This window comes from Phalacrocorax aristotelis, chromosome 7 (assembly GCF_949628215.1).
Source record: "Phalacrocorax aristotelis chromosome 7, bGulAri2.1, whole genome shotgun sequence".
NCBI lineage: Eukaryota > Metazoa > Chordata > Aves > Suliformes > Phalacrocoracidae > Phalacrocorax > Phalacrocorax aristotelis.
Window position 1 is genome coordinate 33,531,944 of NC_134282.1, and position 26,843 is coordinate 33,558,786.

At 49.7% G+C, this 26,843-nt stretch overlaps 4 protein-coding genes across 17 annotated transcripts in view; 1 reads left to right on the top strand and 3 right to left on the bottom strand.

Moving 5' to 3' along the window:
• The window catches only part of SEMA7A (semaphorin 7A (JohnMiltonHagen blood group)), a 33,266-nt gene extending 26,870 nt beyond the window's left edge, over positions 1–6,396 (bottom strand). For both annotated transcript variants that reach the window (XM_075099851.1, XM_075099850.1), the window contains exon 1: positions 6,225–6,396. In XM_075099851.1, the coding sequence (XP_074955952.1) occupies positions 6,225–6,381 (157 nt within the window). In that variant the 5' untranslated portion in view covers positions 6,382–6,396. The remainder of the gene's footprint in view (positions 1–6,224) is intronic.
• Positions 1–19,109, bottom strand: part of UBL7 (ubiquitin like 7) — a 34,652-nt gene extending 15,543 nt beyond the window's left edge. Inside the window, exons 1-12 of one of the 8 annotated variants that reach the window (XM_075099866.1) lie at positions 18,772–18,912; positions 18,073–18,302; positions 16,621–16,740; positions 15,876–15,958; positions 15,668–15,752; positions 14,917–14,974; positions 14,252–14,385; positions 13,744–13,793; positions 12,860–13,027; positions 12,498–12,620; positions 11,950–12,113; positions 11,521–11,748 (exon numbers count right to left, since the gene is read on the bottom strand). In XM_075099866.1, the coding sequence (XP_074955967.1) occupies positions 11,976–12,113; positions 12,498–12,620; positions 12,860–13,027; positions 13,744–13,793; positions 14,252–14,385; positions 14,917–14,974; positions 15,668–15,752; positions 15,876–15,958; positions 16,621–16,740; positions 18,073–18,256 (1,143 nt within the window). In that variant the 5' untranslated portion in view covers positions 18,257–18,302; positions 18,772–18,912 and the 3' untranslated portion in view covers positions 11,521–11,748; positions 11,950–11,975. Of the gene's footprint in view, positions 1–11,520; positions 12,114–12,497; positions 12,621–12,859; positions 13,028–13,743; positions 13,794–14,251; positions 14,386–14,916; positions 14,975–15,667; positions 15,753–15,875; positions 15,959–16,620; positions 16,741–18,072; positions 18,303–18,446 lie in introns of those variants that run through there. The other 7 variants (XM_075099864.1, XM_075099865.1, XM_075099867.1 and 4 more) reach the window with 7 other exon arrangements.
• Positions 19,110–20,205: 1,096 nt separating this feature from the next.
• On the bottom strand, positions 20,206–22,927 carry LOC142060158 (actin, cytoplasmic type 5). 2 transcript variants are annotated; one of them, XM_075099869.1, is made up of 2 exons: positions 22,873–22,927; positions 20,206–21,703 (listed from the first exon to the last, which is right to left on the bottom strand). In XM_075099869.1, the coding sequence occupies exon 2, from the start codon at positions 21,690–21,692 to the stop codon at positions 20,562–20,564; it is 1,131 nt and encodes a 376-aa protein (XP_074955970.1). In that variant the 5' UTR covers positions 21,693–21,703; positions 22,873–22,927; the 3' UTR covers positions 20,206–20,561. The 2 variants fall into 2 exon arrangements, with proteins under 2 accessions (XP_074955970.1, XP_074955971.1); XM_075099870.1 differs by lacking the exon at positions 22,873–22,927 and adding an exon at positions 22,718–22,757.
• A 77-nt stretch (positions 22,928–23,004) lies between these two features.
• ARID3B (AT-rich interaction domain 3B) overlaps positions 23,005–26,843 on the top strand; it is a 36,794-nt gene continuing 32,955 nt past the window's right edge. For 2 of the 5 annotated variants that reach the window (XM_075099855.1, XM_075099859.1), the window contains exons 1-2: positions 23,005–23,119; positions 25,845–26,509. In XM_075099855.1, coding sequence (XP_074955956.1) covers positions 25,934–26,509 — 576 coding nt within the window. In that variant the 5' untranslated portion in view covers positions 23,005–23,119; positions 25,845–25,933. Of the gene's footprint in view, positions 23,120–23,584; positions 23,726–25,844; positions 26,510–26,843 lie in introns of those variants that run through there. The other 3 variants (XM_075099857.1, XM_075099856.1, XM_075099858.1) reach the window with 3 other exon arrangements.

A 26,843-nucleotide genomic window follows, 5' to 3' on the forward strand; every position in this document is an offset into this window, starting at 1 on the left:
TCTTTCTTTTTTTTTCCCTCCTTCTGTAAGGGAAAGGTGGGAGGCTGATGGCTTTGTTCACCTTCAGGCTCTTGAGAAAAGCTGCAGCTGACCCAAGCCTTGCGATCAACTTAGAGACTTGCAAGAGGAATATTAAGGTTGATAGGAATGAAATAAAAATGAAAACAAGTGTGTGTAAGAACACACATGAAGCAACAGCAGACCAAGATTGCAGAGACCGATAACAAAGGATGCCGCTCCCAGTTACTTAGAGGGATGTGCTGAGGCCAGAAAGCCGAGCTCAGATAATGTGACAGCAGGAACAGCCCACTAATAGAAGACCCCAGTCTACTATCAGGAGTGTGCAGCAAGGCTGCAGCATACCTCGTGTGCCAGCCCTCTTCCTGCTAGTGCTACAATTACATAAGGGCCACTCCCAGCCACAAAAAAAAAATCAACAAACCACTGCCCAAAAATTCATTTGTCATTACAAGTCAGGAAGACGGTAAGACAAATACCAGAGACATGATGACGACTCAGCTGTGTCCCTCATCCTGTGTCACACACCCCCTTACCCAAACAGTTGAACCCACGTCATTGCGCTTGTTAGCGGTGGGAGCAAATGACATCTCCCTTCCCTAAGATCCTGCCCTAACTCTTGTGATCCTAGCGTTCTCCAAAAGGATGGGATGCTGAGCACACCTGCTCTCAGGGGCTGGCCTGCCACAGGACTGTGGCACAACCTTTGGAAAGTCACTTTGCTTTGCCAAACCTCCCCATCCTCCTGTTTCCCCATGGGGACGCCACGAAGGGCGGACGGCCTTTGTGAAGTGCTGTGAGGTTTGTTAATGAGAAGAGCAGGGCATTACGTGCAAAGAAAGCAAGGTCAGATGTGACCAGAATAGGAGAGCCCCACGGGGAACTCACCAGGATGAGACACAGCTGCACTCTTTAGAGCTGGTATTGAAGCTAGACCCAGGACCACTCTGCTCCTGAAGGAGATGAACAGTGGCAGGGCAAGGGGGCATTTTGAAGGAAGCAAAAAATTAATGAGCCAGCTAATGGTGAAATTTTAATGACCCACAGGAATTTCCCACCAACTCTAAACATCTTTCTCTTTAACCAAATATCTGCTTGGGTAATTACAGCATGATAACACCCAGTTCATCTTTGGTTTTTCACTTTTGGACATGGTTATTCCCAGCACTGAACCATTTTGTATTGCTGCTCACCTCGAAACAACTGCCCGTTCCACCCCACCCCCAGAGGCAGATGTATTTCTCTACCTGCCCCAGAGGTGCTAAACCCTGTTATCGCTTGTTTTCTGGCAGAGAAGGCTTGCTGAAAAACATCAAATTTGTTAAGGCTTTTTCACACAGCCAGGAGTGAAAAGGAAACATCGTTTGCAAATCAACAGCCTAAGCTATCCTACCCATGCTGGTTCCTTAATAGACAGGGGACTTAGCATTTTGCATCCATCCCAAATTTGGGCTACACTATGAGACTTGCATACATTATTATCTGCTTTGCCTTTTACCACAGGACGCAGCTGGCGGGCTGGGAAACTGACTTTCATCTCCCACTCTTGACAAAGGTGCCAGCTGGAAACACAGAAGGGTTCTGATCAGAGATGAACAAGGAGAGTTTCTGCCTTATTAGAACAGTAAATCTTTTGCTTTTCCCTCTCCTTTGCCCCTAACACACACAGCTGGGTACTCTGCATGGTTAGATTTTAGGATTTTTTTCTACCTACAGCTAAATACAATGCTCCTGTGTATAAAATTCAGCTTCAAACACCCCCAAGACTTTGTAAGCATTCAGCTCTGGGCTCTTTCAACACGATACACTTCATACAACACACAATACAAGTTCAACACACAATACCTACCACTCCATCTCCTAGAGCAGGAGCTGAGCTACCCCATGAACATGACTGTACTGTGGTCCTGGATTCAGAATGATGCTGTAGCACCTTTTGCTAAGCAAGAGACTCAGCAGACATCTTGGTGTGTATCTATTAAATACAAAGCTATGCGAGACCTCTGCATGCAGCTCACCAGCAAAGGAAGCCGCAGCAGAGGAGAAAAAAAGCGACAGTGGTGGAACACTCAAGTATACAAGAGCATCCCACCCAAAACACTGGTTACAACTCTTCAAATGAGTGGTCTTCATTAAAACTGAGCTTTCACACAAATGTCTTTGCTCCCTCCGGAAGCTACAGCTCCCTTAGCACCCTGTCTTCTCCCCACAAGCTCCTTCAGGGCAGCAACGTGACTGATCAGCCAGGGTGGGCCTGACTCCCACAGATGCAGAAACATCAGATGATTGCAGAGGCCAACACTGGGAAAGTGACTTCAACACATGGGTAAGATCTGGAGGGTCAAGGTAGTGGTGTGACACACTGTGCAAGGCATTGGAAAAATAACCCACCTTGAGATCCCCACAGGCAGGGCCGTCCCACAGAGAGATACAAGGCAGGACAGTGCAATGCTGCACACGTTTGATCAAGGAGCAGCCCAGCTTGTACGCTTCAGAGGAGTGCTGAGCTGATTTCAAGGTTGCTCCAACCTGTATCAGTTTACAGGGGGTGCTGAACACAGAAGGGTGCCCTGAATACAGCCAGAAACCTGCTGGCTATTAACTACACACACCCCCATCTCAAAGCAGGCAAGCACTTCTGCAAGAGGTTGTTTGCTCAGAACCTGCTCAGCCACATGCCACGTCCTCCACTACTAGGCAAGGAACACAAGTGATCAGATTCCAGGCATGAACTCCCCACTCAGCCCCCTCCTGCATAGGTTTCTGTCTGCTTCACTCAAGTATCAAAACTTCCACAGTGCAAATTATATGCTGTTTTTTCCAGATCATGCTACTCAGTTCCAAGATGGATCAGAAGACAGCTTCCCCCAACTATCTTGTAAAAATCATAAAGCACAGATTTTCCTTAGGAGGAACAGTTTTATTCATCATTGCAGAGGAGACAGACTGCTTGAATGTTGGTGGCCCAGGCAGTCTAACTGTTATGAAACCCCCTGTTTTAGTTGGCATCTTTTTATTAGAGAGGAGCAGGTATATTAGGACATGATTCGTAAGAACATTTCAATTACCTTCTGCTAACCCCAGGCCAGGAACGTGACCCTGGGAAACAGCTGTAGGTGTGACGGGTTTGAAGAGAAACAGAGACAAATCTTCCATGGGAAAAAAATATCAACACCACAAACATTCTTATCCCTGCAAAAGCCAGGCAACATCTTTTCTCTGTTGTGCCATCTCCTCCAAAAACCTGACAAGCACATCTCGATCTCTGGCTGTTACCGGCGACAGCAACTTCAGAACTGTACAAAGAGGGACCCTTCTGAACACGGCACAAAGGGCTAAGGATGTTCACCAGGTCCGTAATGCTACATGTGTGCGTTTCCACAGTCCCTCCCAAGATGAGATTGGGAGATTGCATGATTTGTTTTGACACAGAGCATGGGAAATCCTCTGTTAAACCCTGCCTGTGCCCCTGCTGCAGGATGGACTGATGTCCCATGAGGCTGGGACACAAGTGTAAATGGCCACTGTAGAGCTTTGGAAGACCAGAGCTTCAATTTCTAACCCCTTGCATTTTGCCTTTGAGAGGAAGTAGACTTAAAGGCATGGACTTTGAGATGAAAAAAACAAAATTCCACTCACTATTTTAGCACTGACTGACCAAACTTTCAATCCTCAGATGACAAAGTGAGGTGGGAAGGAAACAAAGTGGACCGTTTATCAGCAAGCTGCTGCATTTTGCTTTCAACACAAATCCTCCCCTCCAACTCACATTCCTCACAGACCACTACCGCAGCCTCAACAATTCCCTCCTAAGGGCTATCACAGGATAACCCTCCTATCAGTTGGTATACCTCCCCTCTCAGTTCTGCCATCACACTGAAGGATAACATCGTAAATCTACTGCCCCAGGAAGCATCACTAAAGGGGTCAGAAGCCCCCATGTGCTAACTGCCACTCCCAGGGCTTTAAAAATGAATTAGGGAAGGACAGAAGGAACCATGTGCCCCAGGACATCTTTTTCTAGTAGATCAACCCCTTTGACTTGCCAAAGGAAACCTGAGCTAGAGCTGTCTCACACTTAACTCCTTGGAAAGCAGCACAAAACCCCTAGCTGGGACACCCCTTCGTCTGTGCTTTCCCCTCTGCTGCTGAGGAAACCCCTGAGACTCACCCCAGGCAGGACCTCTCAGACCAGAGTTTCATGACACTATTCATTGATCCCAGTAGCATGCAGAGGTCCTGCCCTAGGACTAGCCACGAACAAACTCAGCTCATCTAGATGACTCCAAACTGCACCTCACCTTTTCCATTGCAGCACTGCCAATATTGATTCAGTGAAAACTCCCTGACAGAGCAGGAAAGGAGGTGAAACAGATGCACATTGGAGAGACAGACTGGCAAAAGCATGCACACCCCCTCAGGGATGTCAAAGGCTTTAGGCAGAGTAAATAAGACCCAAGGCAGAACCTCTTCCCAATTAAAAGAAAGTTAAAACCAACAGGACAGAAACAAGTTGCTTTGTTGAGATTGTTCTGCCACACTCCCACCATGAGAGCTGCACATTGATATATATTCATGCTGCACAGCATGTCAGCTCTGCCTTCCTATGAGGGCCCAGCAGGCCAGAGTGTTTTGCTTACCTGAAACTCTTGGTGTTTATTTTCTTGACCACTGTGCTTCTCTGCTCCCTGGCAGAGCCTGGATTTCAGGGCAGCATTGCCACATGCTGCAGAGCAGCTACCATGCTCTCCTACAGGAATGGCTACATTGCAGCAGTGGGCTAGGCAGCCTCCTCAGCAGTACTGATTCTCACCTCTGCCAGCTGCTCTGAACAGTCCTAAGAAGAGTCCAGCACTCACCATCCCATACACAAGTTTATACATCTCCTTTTTCAGCTCCATTAAACACACAAGTTCCTCTTGGTAACACACAAGTTAAGGTTCACTCTCCACAATCTCCTCTCCCATCCCCTGCAATAATATGGGTTGGAATTTAAGTCCACATTTTTCTTTGGGGAATCAAAGCAAGTTCCCTAGTCCCCAAGAAACCACTTCAAACTGCTACTGGGAAAGATGCCAACAGAATCTCTTACAAGCTGGCCAGGCACATAAGATAACATAGAGGCTGCTCAGGAAAGCGAACTATTTTAAAGACATTAAGTTGACCTTGTAGGGTTCAGCTACTTCCAGCAGTGATATCTGTCTCTCCAGGAAGGGAGAGACATCTAAGAAGTGGAGTGTCTCCTGCTCCTCCTTCCTATCTTGGCCCCTGCTAGCCAAATGGCGCAGACGGTAGATGTCTGCAGTTCAGTGCTGTCCTTGGCTATAAATTCAGAGCCTGCCTGGTGACAGGAAGGCTCCACACCACAGATGCACTGGTTTCGCTTTCCATCAGACATGGGAAATCCGCCATCTCTTCCAGCAGGAGAGTGGGAACAGCTCAGGATCTCACCATGTGCTGGACCCATTTCACCTATTTTAACCTGTGACCTGTCAAAACTCTTGAAAGGGACACTGGCCTGGGCAGGGCAGGGAAGAGCTTCTCTTTCTTCCCACCTCTTATCTGCCCTTCCTTGTACTGCTCTCATGCCTGTCACCTGCTTCCTGGTTATTACACATCCAGATAGCTCCCATATGGCTCATTTGTGAAAGCGATTGCAGGAAGCCATAAGCAACCAGGTCACAGGCTTTTGGGAGGGCAGGAAAAAAAGAATAAAAAAAATGAGGTGGAGGAAGAATAAATGGGTATGAACTTGTTTGACCAGAGAGCAGCTGGCAGGATTCACAGGATGATTCAATTATGCGTACATGAGAAGCCTTTGGGGCCAAGGCATTTAATGCCAGGGAGTTACACCTCGAAAAGGAATCCTCTGGAAACAGGATGGCTTCCTTGGAACAGGGCCGGGGCCATACACAAACTATCCAATTAACACAAAAGATAAACAGTTTGGAGTCTGCTCTGCGGGATGTCAGGGCAGCATGCTGAGCTTTGCTGGGGGATTACAGAGCTCTGCTGTCATTAGCAACCCTTACTGCTTTAGTGAGATTAAGTGACAATTTTCTGCTTGACTGTCGAACTCCTCTAGCTATCCCTGTCACCTCTTGCTGCTTCAGCGGTCACAGCAGTCCCAGGCACCCAAAAATTAAACCTTAGAGCTTTACTGGGACCACCACCATTCCTTTAGTGTGTGACATCCCAGAAGTTACCTGTGCCACAGTTCCATGGCTGCACCTCATCTCCTTCCAGCTGCTGAACACCCTTGTGGGTCACGGACTTTGAATCTGTGCCTAATCTGCAGGACTCCTTGCTGCATGGTGGCACAGAGGCTAAAAGTTTATCTGTGTTCAGAGAAAAAAGTCCCATGGGGGCTGTTAATTATTAACACCCTATTTCTAACTCTAAAAGTCCCTAAGCCTCAGATCACTGGATGCTGGAAAAATCTACTGGAGATAGGTCTTTCTCTTCTTAGGTTTTTCTGCAGCATCTGTTATTGGCCACTGCAGGAAGACAGGGGACTCTGGCTCTGATACTATGTAACCCGTTTGATGTTTTTGTCACCCCTGGAGTGGAACTCCACAGCTCTCCAGCTTCTCCCTCAAACTCAACACCTAAAGTAACACACACTGCTGAACAAGTGCACCATACTCTTAAATCAGCAAGGTTTTTTGGTTTTGTTTGGTTTTTTTTACCCTACCACTGAAATAAAGTGTCAAAGTGATTTTGGAAGAACCATTCTGCATGCTGGCAGCCTGGAACACCCAGAAATCAGCTAGAGAGACTGTAGTCAGAAATGCTCCCTGAAATCCCCGATCTCACCTTAAGAGCGCTTAGGGATTTTTTTGTTTTGTTTTGTTCAAAGTTTCCAAGCTCAGTTCAAGGGGACTAGAGCCAGGAAACTTCATGTTCAAAGCTACTGGCTTAGCCATTGTCTTGACTTCAAAGGTTACATCAAGGGATGTTTATCTTCTTCCCTCTGAACTTTCCTTTTGCTGATCATACTCTTAAACTCAAGCATCCTTGTAAGGCAAAACTAGAACTACATGCACTACTATAAATCAAAGGACTATTCATATCACTGTGATGTATAAATATTAGAATACTATAAATATAGAAGAAAATCTTAGAAAATAGAAATACTTCCATGGTGTGACATTTTCAGTAAATTTCTGCTTTCAACAAGTTGAAATAAAGTCAGTTGCCTTAAAACCGCACTGGTTTTTTGTGCTGCTCTCCAGTTATCATCACACAGGCTCTTAGCTGTGCAAAGCACAGTTTCTTAAATGCTTTGATGACTAAAGTCACTGAATTCCCCTTTAGTAATTTCTTAAAAAAAAAATAATGCTGATTCAGGCTAGGAAAGGGACTGAGTCCCACAGGACACAGACTGCTGGGAAGCTGTGCTGTATCATCTGCCCTGATCTTTGGGATCTCACTTTATTCCTGATCAGTTGTCACAGCACCAGTAAAACTCTTTCCTCCTCCATCAAAAGTTTGCCTGAGAAAGAGTAACACCAAGATTTCATTATGGCCATAGAAACCCCACCAGGTCCTACTGTCCCGGCACTAGCCTGACCCCCACAGTGAGACCGTTCAGCTCACTGAACCAGCACAAAGCTAAGTTAAGAAGAAAAATTAAAAATTATTATGTGTTTCCTGATACTTTGGCGTTCCCCACATGGACAAAGCTAAAAGCAGCCAGGAAACCACTGAGTCCTTTGCAAAGAAAGCAAGGCGACGGGCAAAGGCTCTGCCAGACAAGTTCCCTGCTGCTGTTCACAACATGGATGTATCCTACCAGACTGCCCAAGCTTAATCCTGCTCTAGCAAATCCAAAGGGAGACGCTAAACCACTGCATCCTGGACCATTGGAGAAAGTCACCTTCACCAATCTTCCAAACTAATGTGCTAGACAGGAGCTGGGGAGCCAAGATGTGTAGCCTCACACTGTGCTGGGGAGGAGAGAACGATGTTCCCCCAACTCAGTACAGACCTCCATGAAGAGAAGGGGCACTGCGATGGTTAGTCCTCTGGCTCCTGCACATCTGTCTGTGGATGGATCTGGGCAAAACAGCAACACTAGTTTAAGGTGCTCTGCTGCCTTGCCCAGATGGGGAATTGGTTCCTGTGTCAGGGTCCTGCAAGGAGGGGACACTCAGAGCCTCTGTTTGGCTGGGGGAGGCAAGGAAGAAATATTTATTCTGAAATACTGGAGACATGTGGGAGGATGAGGGGAAATCTCTCCAACAACTAGTGATTTGAGGTCAGAAATCAAGGCTGAAGAGCTTGAATTTTTGGCCATTTATGATCTGATCCAACAAACCACCTAAGCGTGCCCACACAAGAGAGACTGTGTCTGCACAAAAACAATTAATACCTCAAACATCAATGATGCTCCGGGGATAGATCTTGCCAGTCACGTTCACTTCACACATGGGAAGGCTCCAGCATCATTGTGAAAGCAGGGGAAGACAGAGGGGGGCAATCACACAGGATGAGGTACTACAAAAGCCATCAGGGATGTGAAGCCTGGGACATTCTGCTCTGTCTCCATTTCACCCTTTTGTTGGAAAATTGCTTCCCCCTCCAACACCGCTTTGCTCCTCATGGAGACAGTCAGCTCAGGAATGTCTTAGGTAAAAAGAGACAAGGCAAAAATGGTGAAAAAGCCATCGAAATGACCGAAGTAGAAAAGCAGGGCAAGTAAAGTGAGGAGCCTAGATCCTAGCCAAGCCACCAACCCCTGCAGGTGTCCACCATGCACCAGCATTGACAGACAAGCACCAGAACAAATACAAGATTACCGAAAACACAGGAGTACAAACAGCTGCTACCATTACGACTGAAAACACCATTACTGCTTCCCTTGTCAGATCCGCTACAGGCAAAGGAGGAACAGAACCAAAAATTTCTCTTTGATGTCAGAACCAGAAAGTCCCTAACAAAAGCGCTTACGTTGGGGAACTATGGTCTGACCTCCACCTCTTCCAAAGGGTCAGCCAAGCACCTTCCAGCCTGCTCCCATAGCAGTGCCAGTGAGGTGGTCAGGCCACAGATGCTTGGCTGGCAAACAGAGAGTGGTGGAGGTTGGGCATGCAGGCAGGATACAGATAAACTGAGACCCAAAAAGAATGACGCACGGAAGTAGCAAGTAGGAGGGGAAGGTGTCAGGGCAGCGTCACTAAGGGTAGACCACAGGGAACAGGCAGGTGGGAGATAACACATTGCAACTTGCTCCCAAAGAGCTGAACCTATTGTGTTCAGCCACTGACATGTTAGTGCCTGGATTTGGCTGCTTTCTCAGCAAGCAATGGATATCAGCATCTCCCAGAGTCATTCTAGCTTTGTTTGATATCTGTCTTGGGATACAGGCTCCTCCAATGACTGCAGAAGTCAGGACAACTGCTTGGACAAGAGACCTCACACTACATCCCCGTAAGCCACATTTAGGCTGCTACGCCCAGGTGAAGGGCCTCTCCAAACAAGTGTGTGCCTCCTGCAGCCTCCCCCGGATGGTTTCTCCCCCTTGGCAGAGGCTGCACTGGCTGATCTTTCTCTGCACGCAGAGGTGGCTGCCAGCATCACTTCATCTCAAAGCTGGGAGGCAGGAGGTGCTCGGCCATTAGAACAGGCAGGAAGACAGTGCTCACCTCGCTGCTGCAGAGCCAGTTCTGAGGAACTCTGAGCTTCCACTCTCCTACAAGAGCTCCTGCATCAAAGTTTCCCTTCCTTCTCCTCTTCCATCACCAGCCCTGCAAGTGCCAGGCAGAGCCTCTCTTCCCAACCCTGCATCTCTAAATTTGCCTGGTTGCTGAGCACATCTATTCTAGGCAGCCAAAGGCAGGCGAGATGAGGGAAGCGAAGCGCACGCATCAGTCGCGTCGTGAACAACATCAGTGCCAAGTTCTCTGCTATAGCCAGTTCAGACAGAGAAAGTGTCTGATGCAGTACTCCAAGCCAAGTAACACAATTTGTGAAGGAAACTGGAAAAAAGTTCTTTCCCTACAAAATATCCAAGCAACTCTCAATTATCTGGGGACATAGGAAGAAGTAGAAAAAGCCATTTAATAGAAGAAACTACTTGATACAAAATGCGGGTCAACAAAATGTTCAAATCATAAGAGCAAGGTCAGGACAGAAAAGAAATACCATTTGGGGACACCAAGAACCCCAAGCTGGCCTAAGGTGAGTATTGACATGGTACAGCAAAGCAAACTAGTCGCCCTGGTCCCAAAGCACATCCTGCTAGCCCTGAGCAGGTCTGTGAGAGCCTGCAAATGCTTTCCAGCTTTCGGCAGCAGCATCTGCGATACAGCTAATCCTCAGCCCGGGAGGATCGAGGGGTGACAGCAGGGCTTGTCTCCACAGTGGGAAAGGGAGGGAGGATGCTGTGCATATGTTACCCACTCCCCCAGCGAAGCAAAGAGTGAAGGCATCAGGGACAGGAACAAATTAATCAGTCTCATACACATAAAATCACGGCCATCATCTAGACTGGGTTTCTAATGCAGGTCATGAGGGCAGTAACCTGGAAGGGTGTATCAAGTCAGGAAAGCTGGTTATATCCATCACATCTTATCTCCTACATATTGAAAAATAAAAACAGTCTCTCCTTCCTGAGACTTAATCCTCTAGACAGGATTAAAGCCTACCAGTCAATGGACTACCCTGGAGAGAACAATCCAGCACTGGCTGGGTGACAGCAGAGATTGTATCAGCAAGTGATCCTAGTGCTTGGAGAGGAATTAGCAGGGAACACAGGCAGCCTGAAGGTAGGAAAGCATTTTCTGCTTTTAGTTTCGCTACTAATGCAGGGTGGCATTTCAGGCAAACCAGCTCCCATTTTCATGCCTTCTTAATCTCAATGGTGCAATCAGAGCGAAGCCAAGCCCAGCTCTGGTTCTGGCTTCTCTCAGCTCCCACTGACTGTAATTACAGGCAAATGCCTTTGTCTTTGCGGATCAGGTCTTAGGCACCTAAACCCAGGATCAGAAGACACTCTGGAAAACATCGGCTGCAGCCAGACTAACCTGCATTAGAGACAAGGCATTTCTCCCAAGTCATCTGGCAAAACCTCACACTCTCTGGCAACTGCCTCATCCCTTCTGCTTATCTTTTTCTTTTTTACTGTTACCTTGTGGTGGCCACGAACTCCTGCACCTGTACCCTTGTTCTTGTCAGCCTGCAGGACTCTACCAGCCTCACCCAACACAACTGAGATCAAATAGGTTTCTGCTAAGAAGGAGATGCTGCAGTATCTTCTTGGAAAATATCTGTAGCACAAATAGTTCTTTTGTATTAGGGCAGGATGGCTATGCAGATCAGCTGCACCCCAAACACTGTTCTCCTAACAGATACAGCTTTACTCAGTAAGAGGAGTGCCCTCTGCTGAAATAACAGTCCTACAACAGGCAAAGCAGTTTCTCCAGTTTCTTTCACGCAATGAGCACACTGCCTCGCAGATCTGGAACACAACCCATGACAGATCACAACCCAAAACAAGAGGCAAGTGAATACAGTCAATTTAATACAGTCAAACACAGAGGGACAACAGCAAAACAAGCTAGACTAAGGCATGTCAGGTGGGCAGGAATGAAAGAAAAGGCAGGAGAATGTGTTGACATATCTAAGACTGCTGAACCGTAGGTGCCACATCTCTCTAACACACAGCCACCTCTTTTTCCGTGCTGGACAAAGTTCTGAGGTCTCATCTCTGGTGGTCAAACGAGGAGGCTGGAAAGAGGTATCTGGAGCTGGAGGAGCTGCCCCCTCAGCGTGGTCAGTGCTCTCAAGCAGAACAACACTGCCCACCTGCAAGGAAAGGAGCAGCCACCCCAACTGCTCCATGCTGGAGAGAGGAACCCCAGTGCAGAAAAGAGTTTCAGGGCCAAGTCCCAGACCGAGGAAGGTCACAGCTGCCTCAGTGTAACTCACCAGTCCAGCCTCTCCTGCCCAAAGAGCTAGGGAGCCCCACCAGCAAAGATGAGCTCCAGGGCAGCCTGAATGTCCCCTCCAGTGGCTTGCAGGGCCCGGAGACTTAGCTCATCGTCGTGTATGCCCATGTCTCGCAGCTGCTGAAGCTGTGGTTGCCACTGGCTCTACAGACACGAAACAAAAGAAGCTAAGGGTAGGTGTGAGAGTCCAAGCAGAAACCAAACATCCTTCCCCACAGCTTGCTCTTCCACACTGGATTCTCCCCCTCTTGCTAGCTCACAGGTACAATGCTAAGTGTGCAAACACATCCTGAAAGCTCAAAGTCTTGCTGCAAACACCCCAAATCCGCCAGCCCACTCCTCCTGCTTCCACCCAGTACTTTTGAATCAGTCTATCATGCCTCCTGCAAGCACTGCTTCTCCAGTGAGGCCCCTTTCAGCTTAACATCCTGCCATGGGAGACGGCTGGAAGAACCACCTCCACCCTGCAACACTCAATGCAATATGGGGCTTTCACGGGCCCCTGAAGGAAGAGGCTGCAACACTGACCTGCCGGCTGGGCTGCCCTGAGGCCTGCAGGGCATGCTGTAAGGCCTGGCTGAAGAGGTCGTTGGTGATGGGTGTTCCTGACTGGACACTGGAAGACATTGGGGAGGTCCCAGAAGAGTGGCCCTAGGAGGAAGGAAGTTGTATATGGATCAGGAGAACATTTGTCACAGGAACCAATGCCAGCACTAGGCAACGCCTGCTGCACCCCTACTGTCAAGCCTTCTCAAGCCTTTATGGAAGAGACCCCAGCCATAAGAAAATAAACCAGCGAGAACTTCCAGACCTGAGTAGGGCTTGCATTCAGTCAAGGACTGGTTTTATGGCCCAGGAGGGTCTCCTTAGCTGCTGTGCTACTATTGTACCTGGGTGCCAGGGGTGGGCGTGTGAGAGCTGCTCTCTGGGGTGCTTGCCAGTGCCAGAGCAGTTGCCAGCTCACTCTGGGTGATTGGTCGGGGTCCAGCAGCCCCAGCGTAGCCAAGGGAAGCTGGGCGAGAACCAGAAGTGCTGCTGGATGGTGTAGATCTTGTACTCTGCATGGAGGGGGAAAAAAAACCAAAACAAAACACACATCTGATGTTGGTGTCCGTGTCTCAGATGAATCTGGCTTATGCTCATCCCTGGGGATCCCTTTCCTACTTGAAACTCAAGTGCAGAACTTTTAACAAATAAACATGACAGAATCGGATACTCTTTTTTCCACAAACTCAGCATTTACAAAGCTGCGGAAACTGGGAGTAACTTTTAATATATCATCCATTGGCTTAAAAACAAAGTGTTATTAGCCCATAACAAAACAATCATTGACAGGCACTTTTTTTTTTTTGCCTAAACATGTCATTTCTCTTTAAAAATTCTTTGTCCTTTGGAGAGGAAAACCTCCCTACATTACACAAGAAGGGCAGGGACCAACACTCGCATGCTTCTCAGCCATGCTTATCCGTGGAGAACTCTGGCTCTGCATCAATTTGACCATGAAGGTGTTTACTCTGAGGACAAGTGCTGTTGCGAGTTGTGCTTCTGCATTCTTCTGTTGTGACCCTACCTCAGTACTCAAGAAAATCCTAACGTGAACAGCACACAAGCATGCCACAATCAGTATGTTTGTCTCCACAATACTCCTAGGAGCCAGAGCAGCTCACACTGTTCGTGAGACAAGAAGAGAAAAACTTTTAGAGTCTTTAAGAGCTACAAGTTAAACCCATATCGCAAGTCCAAAACAGCTGTTCCACCCAACCTGGCCACTTACCTGGTGAAAGTCATCTTCATCATCAGAGAAACCTTCAAACAGAAAGCCACCTGCAACAGAAAAGAGAATCAACAGATGCAGAAAACTGCGTGCTGGCAGGAATTAGGCACTAGATGAGAATCCTATGGAGTCCTTGGCCACGCAGCCAGACTCAGCCCCAGCTAACACACTGGGTTGGGACAGAGGCCTCAGCACCAACCAGTTCATGTGCAGCACGTCAGTGGAAGACAGGTCAGGTCCATCATTTGCACCAAACAGAGGCCACAGCGCTTTGCTACCAAGTCACTATACACACTTGGTTGGAAGCGGCCCTGAGGCTAAAAAGGACCAGATGAGTCTCATGCAGCACAAAGGCTATCAAAGCCAGTGCACATTCCTAGCTCAGGAACCCAGACCTCTCTTCCTTCCAGCCTGAGGATGACTGTGGCAGCACAGCACAGATTTGTCTGCAAATCCTGCAGCACATCATCTCTGCAGGTTCCCCACTCATCCGTGTGGCTGAACATACCTGGCATGTCTCGGTACGAGCCAGAGGACATGCCCCGGGAGGACATCTCTGGGGCCGGAAGCGGGGTGCTGCCAGCCACTGAGTGCAGAACAAGGACAATGGCATTCACAAGCGCAGGGTGGGCTGGGATTAGCCTGGAGAGAGAATGGAATCACCTACCCAGGAGAACTAAGAAATCAGCAGCCCAATACCAGCAAAGAACTTATGTCAAGAACGGCTGAGCCATCCCCACTGGCTGCACCAACACCACCTCAGATACTGCCTTTGGCTGTCCAGCAACAGACACCTCCCCACCTTGCTCCACACAGCCCAAGAAGCTAAGGCTCATTCTTGATCCCATGTTGACCCTCCCATTGTACACATCTCCCATACGCTCTCATGGAAGCAACCATATCCAGATTCAAACCCACGATCTGGAGGCAACGATGTCCCTGTCTCACACTAAAAATCCTTTGGTTTAATCCAACAGTGGAGGCAGATGCCTAGCAAAGCCTCAGCTCCCTCCTTTCTGCTGCTGAGGAAGAAGAGGTCTATCCTGAACCTCTGGCCTTGTATATCTGTAATAGGAGGCAGTAGCAGAACTCTCTCCCCCACCCAGAGAGGAGCAGTTTATACAAGACTGCAAAGGCACTCCTTAGTCACTGCACCGGCGTACGTGAACTTACGTGTCCAGCATGCTGGGGTCTGCAAACACTGAAAAGAGATCCTTGTCCTGTAAGACTCCTGGGAGGGACCAGGAAACATGATGAGTAAAAGACAGGATACAAGAAAAAGGAGCCAGTCAAACAGGAGCCATGGGAAAACCCAAAAGAATTGTTTTTCAGGAACTGAGTCACTAGCAGACACCATAAACACTCCATTATTGTTCTCTCTGAAGCCTTTTACATCTTCCTGGAGAGACAATCACTGCCACACACCGGAGCGATAGGGCCTTCCCAGCAGACCCCACAGGCTGTGCAACCATCCACCTTAAGGGCAGGATCAAATCTGGCACCCAGCTCACCCCAGCTGGCTGCTTGCTGTGAGAGGTTGTGACTGCATCCCATGTTCCACCTGCCTCATAGCAATTTGCCAAAAAAGCTAGTAACATCCTGGGTCAGAACAAGCATGCTAGATGCAGCAAACGCTTTTGTAACAGGGAAATGCTTTTGTAGCAGGGAAAAAACATCCACCCCTGCTGCTCTCCTTTGGGCTCCATATTTGTTAATCCTTTTGAAGCCAGTGTCCATCTCCAAATGTTACCAACAGAGCCCAACTCTGACACCTGAGCAGGCACTTACTCTTATGCTCTGCAAAGGAGCCAGAAAAGACACTTCCTCCAGAGAAGGGAAACTCTCCCTTCCCCACGTCAGGAATTAAACACTGGCTATCTTTATTTGACTTTCCTTAGATCCCCTGGATCACATCCAGACTCACCCAAAGCAACAGGGTCGCTGCTGAGGCCAGGAGTAGCTACAATGATCTGGTCCAGTGATTCCTTGTTCCCCAGCATTTTGAAGACCTGTACAAGAGAAATCAGAGCAGATCAGCAGCGTTGCACGACAAGGCTCCACTCAAGGACTCTATTCACAGAGATGGGAGAGACAAAAGATGCCCAGACAGCAAAGTATGAAGCCCCACTCACTGCATCTCTGTAGGCAGAACTGCTGTGCAGGGCAGTGTGAAGGACCCGGAACTCCCGTACGGCTGCCACCTTATCCACAGGCTCTGAGGGAGGAAAAACAACAGAGCAAAACATGGTTCTCCCTCTGTCAGCTTTATTAGCCATTTCACATGCCATGGGAACTTTCGCACTGCAAAAGCAGTGGGCATTCAATTCCCCTGGATTTGACTGACCAAGAGAGGACAGGTGCAGACTAATGACTGTGAACGTCTCAGTACCTTTACCACAGCGTAACAGGGAACTGCAGTCTCAGCTTCCAGACACATGAAAACATATAGATATATCCTCCTACACATACAAAAGGGGCTGCATTAAAGTAACAACTCTAAACTAACCCATCTTCTATAGTCAGGCAGACTAGGAATACACACAAGCCTGCTCGTCCCTTGCGCTGAGTAACCAGTAGCTTTGCTCCCAATTCTCTGGCAACACCCTAAAATTGATGATAGCCAATTAAGGAAGGGATATTCACCCTCCACATTACATAGCTCATTCCTTAACTCAGCAGCAGCAGCAAGAAAACATAACACCCATTTGCTGCTGTTAGATGCGGAGAGCTCCCAAACACATCAATCAATTCCTCCTGCAAACCCCACATCTGCCTCCCAGAAACAAATCACAAGAAGCTGTTCCTCAGTAACAAGGGACTCACACCAAACACATCCCAAGGAGACCTAAGCGGTAACCCACACCATCTCCTCCTCACCTGGTTTCTGATCAGGCTCAGGCCAGGACTTGCGCAGGACATGAACAGTGGAGCCAGACTGGATGCCATAAAAATCAAGCGTCTGGTCATCCCTCAGCTTGCGGCCACAGTAGATCAGATCTAGGACAGAGAAACACCTAAAGATAAACATCTGTGGCACATTCAGAAAGAGCCTAGGGTCTTCTGCACCTGGGTGGGGCACACCCCATATCATTACAGGCTGGGGATGGAGGGATTGAGAGCAGCCCTGCCAAGAAGGATTTGGGGGCACTGGTGGGTGAAAAGCTGGACATGAGCCAACAATGTGTTCTTGCAGCCCAGAAGGCGAACAGTGTCCTGGGCTGCATCAAAAGAAGCGTGGCCAGCAGGTCGAGGGAGGTGATCCTGCCCCTCTGCTCTGCTCTGGTGAGACCCCACCTAGAGTGCTGCATCCAGCTCTGGAGCCCTCAGCACAAGGATGACATGGACCTGTTGGAGCGGGTCCAGAGGAGGGCCACAGAAATGATTCAAGGGCTGCAGCACCTCTCCTGTGAGGCCAGGCTGAGAGAGTTGGGGTTGTTCAGCCTGGAGAAGAGAAGGCTGCGGGGAGACCTTATTGCGGCCTTCCAGTACTTAAAGGGGGACCATAGGAAGGATGGGGGCAACCTCTTTAGCAAGGCTTGTTTTGACAGGACAAGGGGTAATGGTTTTAAACTAAAGGAGGGTAGGTTTGGACTGGATACAAGGAAGAAATTTTTTTACAATGAGGGTGGTGAAACACTGGAACAGGTTGCCCAGAGGTGGTAGATGCTCCATCCCTAGAGACATTCAAGGCCAGGCTGGACAGGGCTCTGAGCAACCTGATCTTGTTGAAGATGTCCCTGCTCACTGAAGGGTGGTTGGACTAGATGGTCTCTAAAGGTCCTTAAAGGTCCTTTCCAACCCAAACCATTCTGTGATTCTACAATTCTAAGAGAGGACTGCCAGGGGTTATCGCTCCACACATATAGCTTCTTCATCTGGTCAGCAGCAGAGGGACTCTGTAACACAGGCAAGTGATGGTGCCAAGATTCAGGGAGGAAATCCTGGAGCTGAGATTCACGGAACATGACTTTGCCGCCTCCTTTAGAAGGGCCAAGCTCTCTCACAGTTCTCATAAGAGATCTCACAAGGACACATTGGTGTCAGCAAGTCAAAAGGCTTCTTAACAAGGGCACCAATGCTGCAGGAGCACTGTGATCCCAGTCAAACACAGAACAACCTATCAAGATCACAGGGTACTGAGACTGCTGCAGCATAGCAAAGTCTCTGGAGCAAGCTCTGAGCCCCCATGCCACGCTGTCTGGTTGTGCCAAACCTCCCCGCCAGCCTCAAATCACTAACAGCAGGATGTCTGCCTCCCACACTCCTGGAGGAGAGGAAGAGGGTGGCCCCAAGCGGCCAGACTTTGACAGGACTCACGGAGGCACCTACCGATGAGCTCAGGGTCTGGGACAGACTCCTGCAGTTTGCCGGTGATGAGCTGCTTGAGGTACGAGATGCTGCACGCACCGAGCGGGCATTCTCCCAGCTCTGTCTCCGGCAAATATAAGATGGATTTGGGAGCCAGTGGCTGATCCGCCAGCTTCACCGCGATGTGCCACTCCGGCAGGGACATTTTGGCCTTCTCACTGAACAAAAGCCAACCTAAGACCCACAGCGCTCTGGAAAAGGAGGAAAACAAATCAAAGTAAGGCTCTCCTCCCGCCAGACAATAAAACCTGATAAATCCACGCGGCAAAACTTTGCTGCGAAGCACGCAGGGAACTAACAGAAGACCTGACCAACACATGCTTTTAGGTTCCTACCTCAGCCTTAAGCCATATCTGAGGTTACAGGGAAGGCAGAAAGACCCCTGTCAGCACCAACGCTCAGCCGAGGAAGAAGAGGAGCCAAGAGCAAGGCCCAGCCCGGCTCTCCCGGCAGGCACACACCCCCTCAGGCCACTATCCAGCCCCCGAAAGCCCCGTTTCCCGGCACAGAGGCAGCAGAACAGAGGGGGGGGATGCGGGGGAAGGCGTCCTAGCAGAGCCAGCCCCCCTCTCGCCGCGTAGCCCCAAGCCCAGCAACCCCTAGGCGACGCCTAGGCCCAGCAGCCCCTCAGCTCCGCTCTACCGCGTCCCCGAGGCGCACCGGAAGAGGAAATGCCGGGGGTTGCCGGTGTACTCTGTGAAATTGAGTCCTTAACGCTGGGCGACTCCAGGATGGGGAAGCTGCCGATTGGTTGGGTCTGCGATGACGGTGCGCGAGGAACCAATAGGCAGCCGGCTGAGGCTATGAAAGCGAGAGGGGCGGCGGCGAAGCCCGGGACGGGCAACCCCGAGGGGTCGATCGTTGCCGCTGCGCAGGGCTCCCGCAGCACCGGCCGTGAACGGATTGAGGGAGAAAAGGAGGGGTTTCGCGGGGGGTGGTTGTCCCCTGAGGCCAGTAGCCCCTGGGGACATGATCAAACACGCACCTCTTCCCCTCTCCCGTCAAGAACCACCCATGCTTCAACTGCCTTTCAATTAATGGCTGTTAATTAAGTGGTTGTCATCCTCCCCAGCCTTCCTTATGACAATGAACTCCTACAGAAGGCAACCTTACCTAGACAAACCAGAGAGCTGGGCGATCACCAACCCAAAGGCAAGTACCTGGTTTGCACTCGGGGCACAGGAACCCTGGCTGTACAGACTGAGGAACAAGGCTGGAGAGCAGCTCCAAGGGGAGGGATCAAGTTGAAGAGTTTAGAGGGGAAGCCATACAAGGAGCAGCTAAAGTCACTTGGTTTGTTCAGCCTGGAGAAGAGGAGGCTGAGGGGAGACCTCATTGCAGTCTGCAGCTTCCTCACAAGGGGAGGAAGAGGGGCAGGCGCTGATCTTTCCTCTCTGGTGACCCATGACAGGACCCAAAGGAACAGCAGGAAGATGTGCCAGGGGAGGTTTAGGAGAAGGCTCTTCGCCCAGAGGGTGGTGGAGCACTGGAACAGGCTCCCCAGGGAGGCAGCCAAAGCACCAAGCCAGATGATATTCAGGCAGCACTTGGACAACACACTCAGAGATATGGTGTGAATTTTGGGGTTGACCTGTGCAGAGTCAGGAGGTGGACTCGATGATCCCTGTGGGTCCCTTCCAACTCAGGACATTGTGATTCTAAAAACTCCAAACAGGAGGGCCAGGCTTCCCACCACTGGGCAGGCTGTGTTATCTGCTGCTTCATCTCCTCACCCTCTCCTAAAAATGGAGAGGCTGCTACTCCTCCAGTCACCAAAACCTCTGCCAAGGAACCAACTTTTTCTGAGAAGAGCTGTTTGTGTTCTAAAAAAAGCCAAGTTACTATGAAAGTACAGATAGGCTGCAGGAGCCACATATCAGTCAAGTTTTCCCTCCCCAACTGCTCTTAAAATGGTCTGCAAAGCACAAGGCAGCTTTAAAAGGTGCCATTACATAGCATTTGTATAGCATTTGCCCCGAACTGTGTTTTCCAATTTTTAATCCTGTAGCTGACAGTCTGGGTTTGGGTCCAAAACCATGTATTGCACAATAATTCTTCTTAGCAAGGAGAGCTCACCCTGAAAGAAAACAAAACTTTAGTTTTTGCACCCAATTAGTTTATTTGTTTTCCTACAAAGGAGTGTGACAACCCTAAAGGTGACAATTCTAACTTTAGTGTCATCGTATCAGTGTTACACAGGAAAAGTGAACAACCCTCTTCCTGCCTCCAAGGCCTGGGAGAGACACAAGGAGGAGGAGGAGGAGCAGCAGCTATCCAGCCACAGAAGAACTACAGCCTAACTGGCCATTAAAATGCACATCTCGCTACTCAGGACCTCATAAAACAAGAATAAGTAACAGTCGAACAATTCTAGTCTAATGCAGAAGGAGGAGGTTGCCCCCACACACCTCCTGGCAAGGAAGGCCCTCGGGTGACTGCCAGCAGTCCCTCTAGAAGCACTTGCGATGGACGATGGAGGGGCCAGACTCATCGTACTCTTGCTTGCTGATCCACATCTGCTGGAAGGTGGAGAGAGATGCCAGGATGGAGCCGCCAATCCAGACAGAGTACTTGCGCTCCGGTGGGGCAATAATCTTGATCTTCATGGTGCTGGGTGCCAGGGCCGTGATTTCCTTCTGCATCCTGTCAGCAATGCCAGGGTACATGGTGGTACCCCCAGACAGGACGGTGTTGGCATACAAGTCCTTCCGGATGTCCACATCGCATTTCATGATGGAGTTGAAGGTGGTCTCATGGATGCCGCAAGACTCCATGCCCAGGAAGGAGGGTTGGAATATGGCCTCAGGGCATCGGAATCGTTCATTCCCAATGGTGATCACTTGCCCATCAGGCAGCTCATAACTCTTCTCCAGGGAGGAGGATGAGGCAGCTGTGGCCATCTCCTGCTCAAAGTCCAGAGCAACATAGCAGAGCTTCTCCTTGATGTCCCGCACAATCTCCCTCTCGGCCGTGGTGGTGAAGCTGTAGCCCCGCTCCGTGAGGATCTTCATGAGGTAGTCAGTCAGGTCGCGGCCAGCCAAGTCCAGACGCAGGATGGCGTGGGGCAGCGCGTAGCCTTCATAGATGGGCACGGTGTGGGTGACGCCATCCCCAGAGTCCATGACGATGCCAGTGGTGCGGCCGGAGGCATAGAGGGACAACACAGCCTGGATGGCTACATACATCGCTGGGGTGTTGAAGGTCTCAAACATGATCTGGGTCATCTTCTCCCGGTTGGCCTTGGGGTTCAGGGGGGCCTCAGTGAGCAGGACAGGGTGTTCCTCTGGGGCGACACGCAGCTCATTGTAGAAGGTATGGTGCCAGATCTTTTCCATGTCATCCCAATTGGTGACAATGCCGTGCTCAATGGGGTACTTCAGGGTGAGGATGCCCCTCTTGCTCTGGGCCTCATCCCCCACATAGCTGTCCTTCTGCCCCATGCCCACCATGACACCCTGATGCCGGGGACGCCCCACAATGGAGGGAAACACAGCGCGGGGGGCATCATCCCCTGCAAAGCCTGCCTTGCACATGCCAGAGCCATTATCCACCACGAGGGCAGCAATCTCCTCATCTGCCATGCTGACAGGGCCTGAGGTGAGGAGGAAGAGAGAGGTGTCACAGAATCCCTCCTCAGAGGGGACAGAGGAGGAACATCAAGGAGCCCTAGCACTCACCCCCATACATTATAGGTCTGAAAAGATTAAATCACTAGGGAGCCCTAACAGCAGTGCTGAGGAATCTAACATGGGAGGGGAGCCTTGAAAGTTTGCCCCACAGAGCCCTCAGAAGATAGGGGACACTAGAGAGACATGATATCTATTTATTGCCTAAAAACACACACATATATGTATATGCAGCCGCTGAGAAGACAAGCACAGGCCCTTCCCCCTCCTTCCCTAGGGACTTGAGGTGACAGCAGGTATTCCCCCCCCCAGGCACAGCTTTGCAACAGACCTAAGGGAACAAAGAAGAGCCCCAAGGTAAAGCACTTAGAATCATTAAGGTTGGAAAAGACCTAGGATAATCAAGTCCAACCATCAACCCAACACCACCATGCCTCCTAAACCACAACCCCAAGTGCCACGTCTACATGTTTTTTTTAACACATCCAGCAATGGTGACTCCACCACCTCCCTGGGCAGCCTGGTCCAATGCCTGACCACTCTTTCAGTAAAGAAATTTTTCCTAATATCCAATCTAAACCTCCCCTGATGCAGATTGAAGCCATTTCCTCTCAGCCTATCGCTAGTAGCTTGGGAGAAGAGACCAACCCCATCTTGCTACAACCTCCTTTCAGGTAGTTGTAGAGAACAGTAAGGTCTCCCCTCAGCCTCCTCTTCTCCAAACTAAACAACCCCAGTTCCCTCAGCTGCTCCTCATCAGACTTTTCTCCAGACCCTTCACCAGCCTCATTATCCCTCTCTGGACATGTTCCAGCAATAAAATGTCCTTCTTGTAGTGAAGGGCCCAAAACTGAACACAGAATTCGAGGTGTGACCTCAACAGTACCCTATCAGGAGTACCATCGCTTCCCTGCTCCTGCTGGCCACACTATTCCTGATACAAGCCGGGATACCAGTCCCCACCATCCCCCACACCTCACCTGCACGTAGTCCCTCAGCCCCACAGCAGCACCACCTTAGCGACTGCTCCACCCAACCCCGCGCCCGCCCTTTTATAACCCCGGAACCGGAAGCCGCGTCTCCCTTCGCTCATTAATTGGCTGCCGGGTAACTAGTAGCTTCCCTTTCCCCCTACCCTTAGTTACTTCCGGGTGTGGGGTGATCTCGTCTGATTTTTGTTGCTGGGGCCGTACCCGGAAGTGGGGCGGGCGCTTCCGTTGCTGGGCTCCGCCTCTGCCGCCCCGTTTCCGCTTCGGGCTGAGGAGGGGCGGCGAGGTGGGGCGGGGGGGGGTGGGGGGGGAAAGGAAAGAGGCTGATCCGCGGGTGGAGTCGAGGCGGCCGCGGAAGGGTCGGCAGCGACCCGCTCCCGGGATCGGTGGGAGGTAACGGCCCCATTCACCCCTGGGGGGGGCTGGCTGCGGGGTGGGGGGGGAGCCACTAAGGAGGGAGGAGGCGCTACCGGTGGAATGGGGGGGCACCGCTCCTGGGCCAGGCCTGCACTGGGGCTGGTACCGAGGCGGGAGGGTGGGTGGGTTGGAGGTCACTGGGGCTTGGGAGGGCGGGTGGGGCGCCACCCGTCCCCGGTAGGTCCCCGGGGGGGTTGGTGTCGGTGATTTGGTAGTAGTTACCGGGTACGAGAGGTCTTCGGTAAAACCGGGACAGGGGGATGATGGAGTTGTTTACTGCCCCAGGAGACCGCTCCCTCCCTCGGGGCCGGGGGGCAGGCTGGCCTCAAGCTGCTCATCTCACCCTTTTAACTCTTTCAGGTGGTTTCCCCTTGGAAAAAAAACCTCTTTCCAAGTGCTTCTGGTGGGCGTTGGGATTCACCAGTACGCTGTGTATTGAGCTAGTTAAAAATTCAAATCGAGGGGCTTTTTAATTAGAAAAAGTGCGCTCTCAGGGATTAAAAGCCACACAAAGGCTGCTGCATGAGGACCTGGAGGTTAAACTGTATCCCTTCATTGCCTCGGTTGGGAGAGACACAAAAAGTAAGCAAATATCCATGCTGAGGGGTAAAATGGGTGTTAAAACCTTGACTGGTTCAACGTTATTAGTCTTGTTGCAGTTATTTTCTTAAACTCCATTCTGCTATTGAGGCTTAATTATTTGCTGTGAGCAAGGCATCTCCTCACTGACTTAAAACTTGCTGTAAAGTTGGCTGCCTCTCCACAATAACATTGGTTCTTGCCAAGGGCATGTTTGCTATATCCAAAAACTCATCTTTACGGAGACTTGCAAGGCTTGCACTGGCCTCTGATGAAAACCCTCGGCAGCCGCACGTAAATCCTGCTGTAACCTGTCACGTGCTGAACTCCGGGAAAGACACAGGCACCACATACCAGGGTGTTGCTGCACCTGAGATGTGCTTGCTTGGTGTGTTAACTGAGTATCAGGTTATCATCATTAACATACCCAAGGCGTGGATTAACTGCACACCCTGCTGGATATCTCCCAGTCAGGAGAGGCTATACCTCACCGCGCCTCAGGTGCAACAATATACTGCAAGGTGTGAGCTGTAGGTTCTCTAGCCTGGTTTATGGTTGCTGTTGCAACAGCCGCACCAGTTCATTGTTGCTTTACTGGAAGAGTGTGTGTGTGTGTAGCCAGGCCAGATGGTGTATTGTGCCTGTCCAAAGCGTCTAAGACACTTTTCAGCTGCCAGGTAATGCATTATTGCTCCTGACATTCGAACCACTAATCCACCTTATATTGTTTCATTCGCAAACTAAAGCTATGCTGCTGCCTGCTAGATGAAAACGCAGATGTACCAGCCAGGCTTTTCATTTTGGTGATAGGCTGTTATCTAGCACGGGGGAAGAGTTCGCAGAGGAAAGTAGTGAGAGATGCAGTCTGACTGCCTTAGGGGAAGACTCAGAGTTGCACTAGGGATGCTGGAAGTTGCCTTTCACTTTTAAAGCTGGTATCTGGTAGGTTATTTGTTGTTTTAGAACAGAATTGTGTCTCTTTGGAAAACGCATGTTAGAAAAATAGTCTCTTTTTTCCAAGTATGTGCCTTGAATAGCTGGTTGTAAACAGGGCAGCGGGAGGTGGTCAGGAGACTCCTGTAGCTTGTTTGTAGTTGCTCTTTCCTTTGTTTCTCTGAGCTGACTGTATTTTGATATCAATGAACTTTGAAGGGCAGCAAGTGGAATCTGTTTAAGCATCTTCTTACATAAAAAGAAATCAACTGGGAAGACATTCTTTGTCAGCAGGTCTGATTTGTGACAAAAAGTCCAAAATATGAGTGCTGATTTTAATGGTTGGGGATTAAAGGCGTAGTCATCTTTCTAGGATTTACTCTGGGTCAGAGCTATGTTTCCAACTGCGGTCTCTTACGTTGGTCTTTCCTCAAGAGGAGGCTAGTGCTGGCTCAGCATGGGTTTGCTGCAGGTCAAAATGGAGAGCTAGGAAAGCTCTCGGGTCCTTTGGCTGGGAAAATTGAAGGGAGGCCATGGCTGGGGCTTGAGATGCACTGGCAACTCTGGGAACTGGAGGCAGGAGTTGCTTGGTGCTCAGCAGTCTGTTTCAGTCTGTGGTAGTCTTTGCTTTAGTCATGTCTCGCTCTCCTGGGGAAAAATAATGGCTAAATATAGGGGTTTTTCTTTACGCTTTATGTGTCTTTCTTAATTTAGTAATGTAATGAAAGCATAAAAGAATTTGGAGATAACTGGTGTGTGATAAATTCCTGCCCATTTTGTAATAGAAGTATGGTCAAGCTTATCCCGGCTATCTCCTTTTAAGGTAGTGTTTTCAGAAGAACCAAGCCTTAGATGCTAAACCTAACATTTCAAAAGTAATTATTTAGGAAGCATGGAAGGATTCTGACAAAAAAATGAACTGTTGGGACAGAGGACAAAGGCATTTCAGATGCTGTCTTTGGGGTATATGGAACTGAGGTTATAGCAAATGTGTTCAGCTTGAAAATACAATTAAACAGTCTGAAAATTGAATGCAAGTTTGAGCCTGAGGCTGTTAAACATGAAGCTGATTGTTTCACGGTCTCCTGCACAGGAAAGAGTATTGGCTTTGCACTCTATTTATCCTCTTCCTGGGGAAAAGATGAAAGCATTTTATATTCATACAGACAAATATTTGTCTATCTTTCAGATTCTGCCAGTCTCCCAAGGTCGGGGCTTGAACCCTGCCAGATAAAGTAAAAAACGCCCCCCTCTTTCCCCAGCCATGCAAACTGCGGGATGAAGCTGGAAGCTGTGGTTGAGCAGCTGCAGAAGCAGCAGCAGAAGCAGCAAACACCTCTGCAGATGGATTCCAGGGAGAGACAGCAGAGGCAGATGAGAGAAGCCCAGCTGCTCTACACTCAGCAGCTGGCCGTGCAGCAGGCTGTCCTAGCAGCTGCATCTGGCAGGGCTTCGGGCAGCTCCACTGTTGGTCCCTTGGCCAGAAGCCCACCTGCAGCCGGACCTATGCGGGCTTTTGATCAGAGCAGCATGAATTCAGAGCCAGAAGAGGAAGAGGAGGATGAAGAAGAGGAGGAGGAGGAGGAGGAAGAAGGAGGTTTGGAAGGTGGAGATCTTGAGGATGGTGCTGATGTGACTGGAAAAGAAGCCTGCTCTGCTCTGAAATATTTTCATGCTCCCAAAGTTGCCCATCACAACCAAAGAGTGGCCTCTACCTCTAATCCTCTTCCGGCTTCGGGGCACCAGCGTGGGCAGCAGGGCAAGGAAGAACAGGGTAAAGACACTACTAAGCAACCGTATTCTGGTTCCCCGTCTGGACACCAGAACTGGCGGTTGGATGAGCAGCTCAAACAGGTCAGTGTTAACATTACTTCCTTCTGAATGAGAATGACTATATTCAGCCCGAAGAATTATTTAGCCCAGTGTCCTGTTACAAGCACTGGCTGTTTGCAAGTGCTTTGAAAAGAGTGCAAGAACTGGGCACGGGCAGAGCAGTGCTTCCCTGGGGTACTGTTCCAGGTTTAATCTTTTGTAAAGAGATTTCACAAGAGCTTGATTTCCTATACAGGTACAGCTTTCCAGCTAACAATGTAGCAAACCCAATCTGTAAGAATCTTTATGGAGAGGTAGAGGTTTGATCTTTGGCTCATTTATCTTCCATTTCACTGCTGCTGTGCCATTCAGAATG

Excerpts from the sequence above, each read along its gene's own strand:
- LOC142060158 (XM_075099869.1), bottom strand. The coding sequence starts at position 21,692 with ATGGCAGATGAGGAGATTGCTGCCCTCGTGGTGGATAATGGCTCTGGC.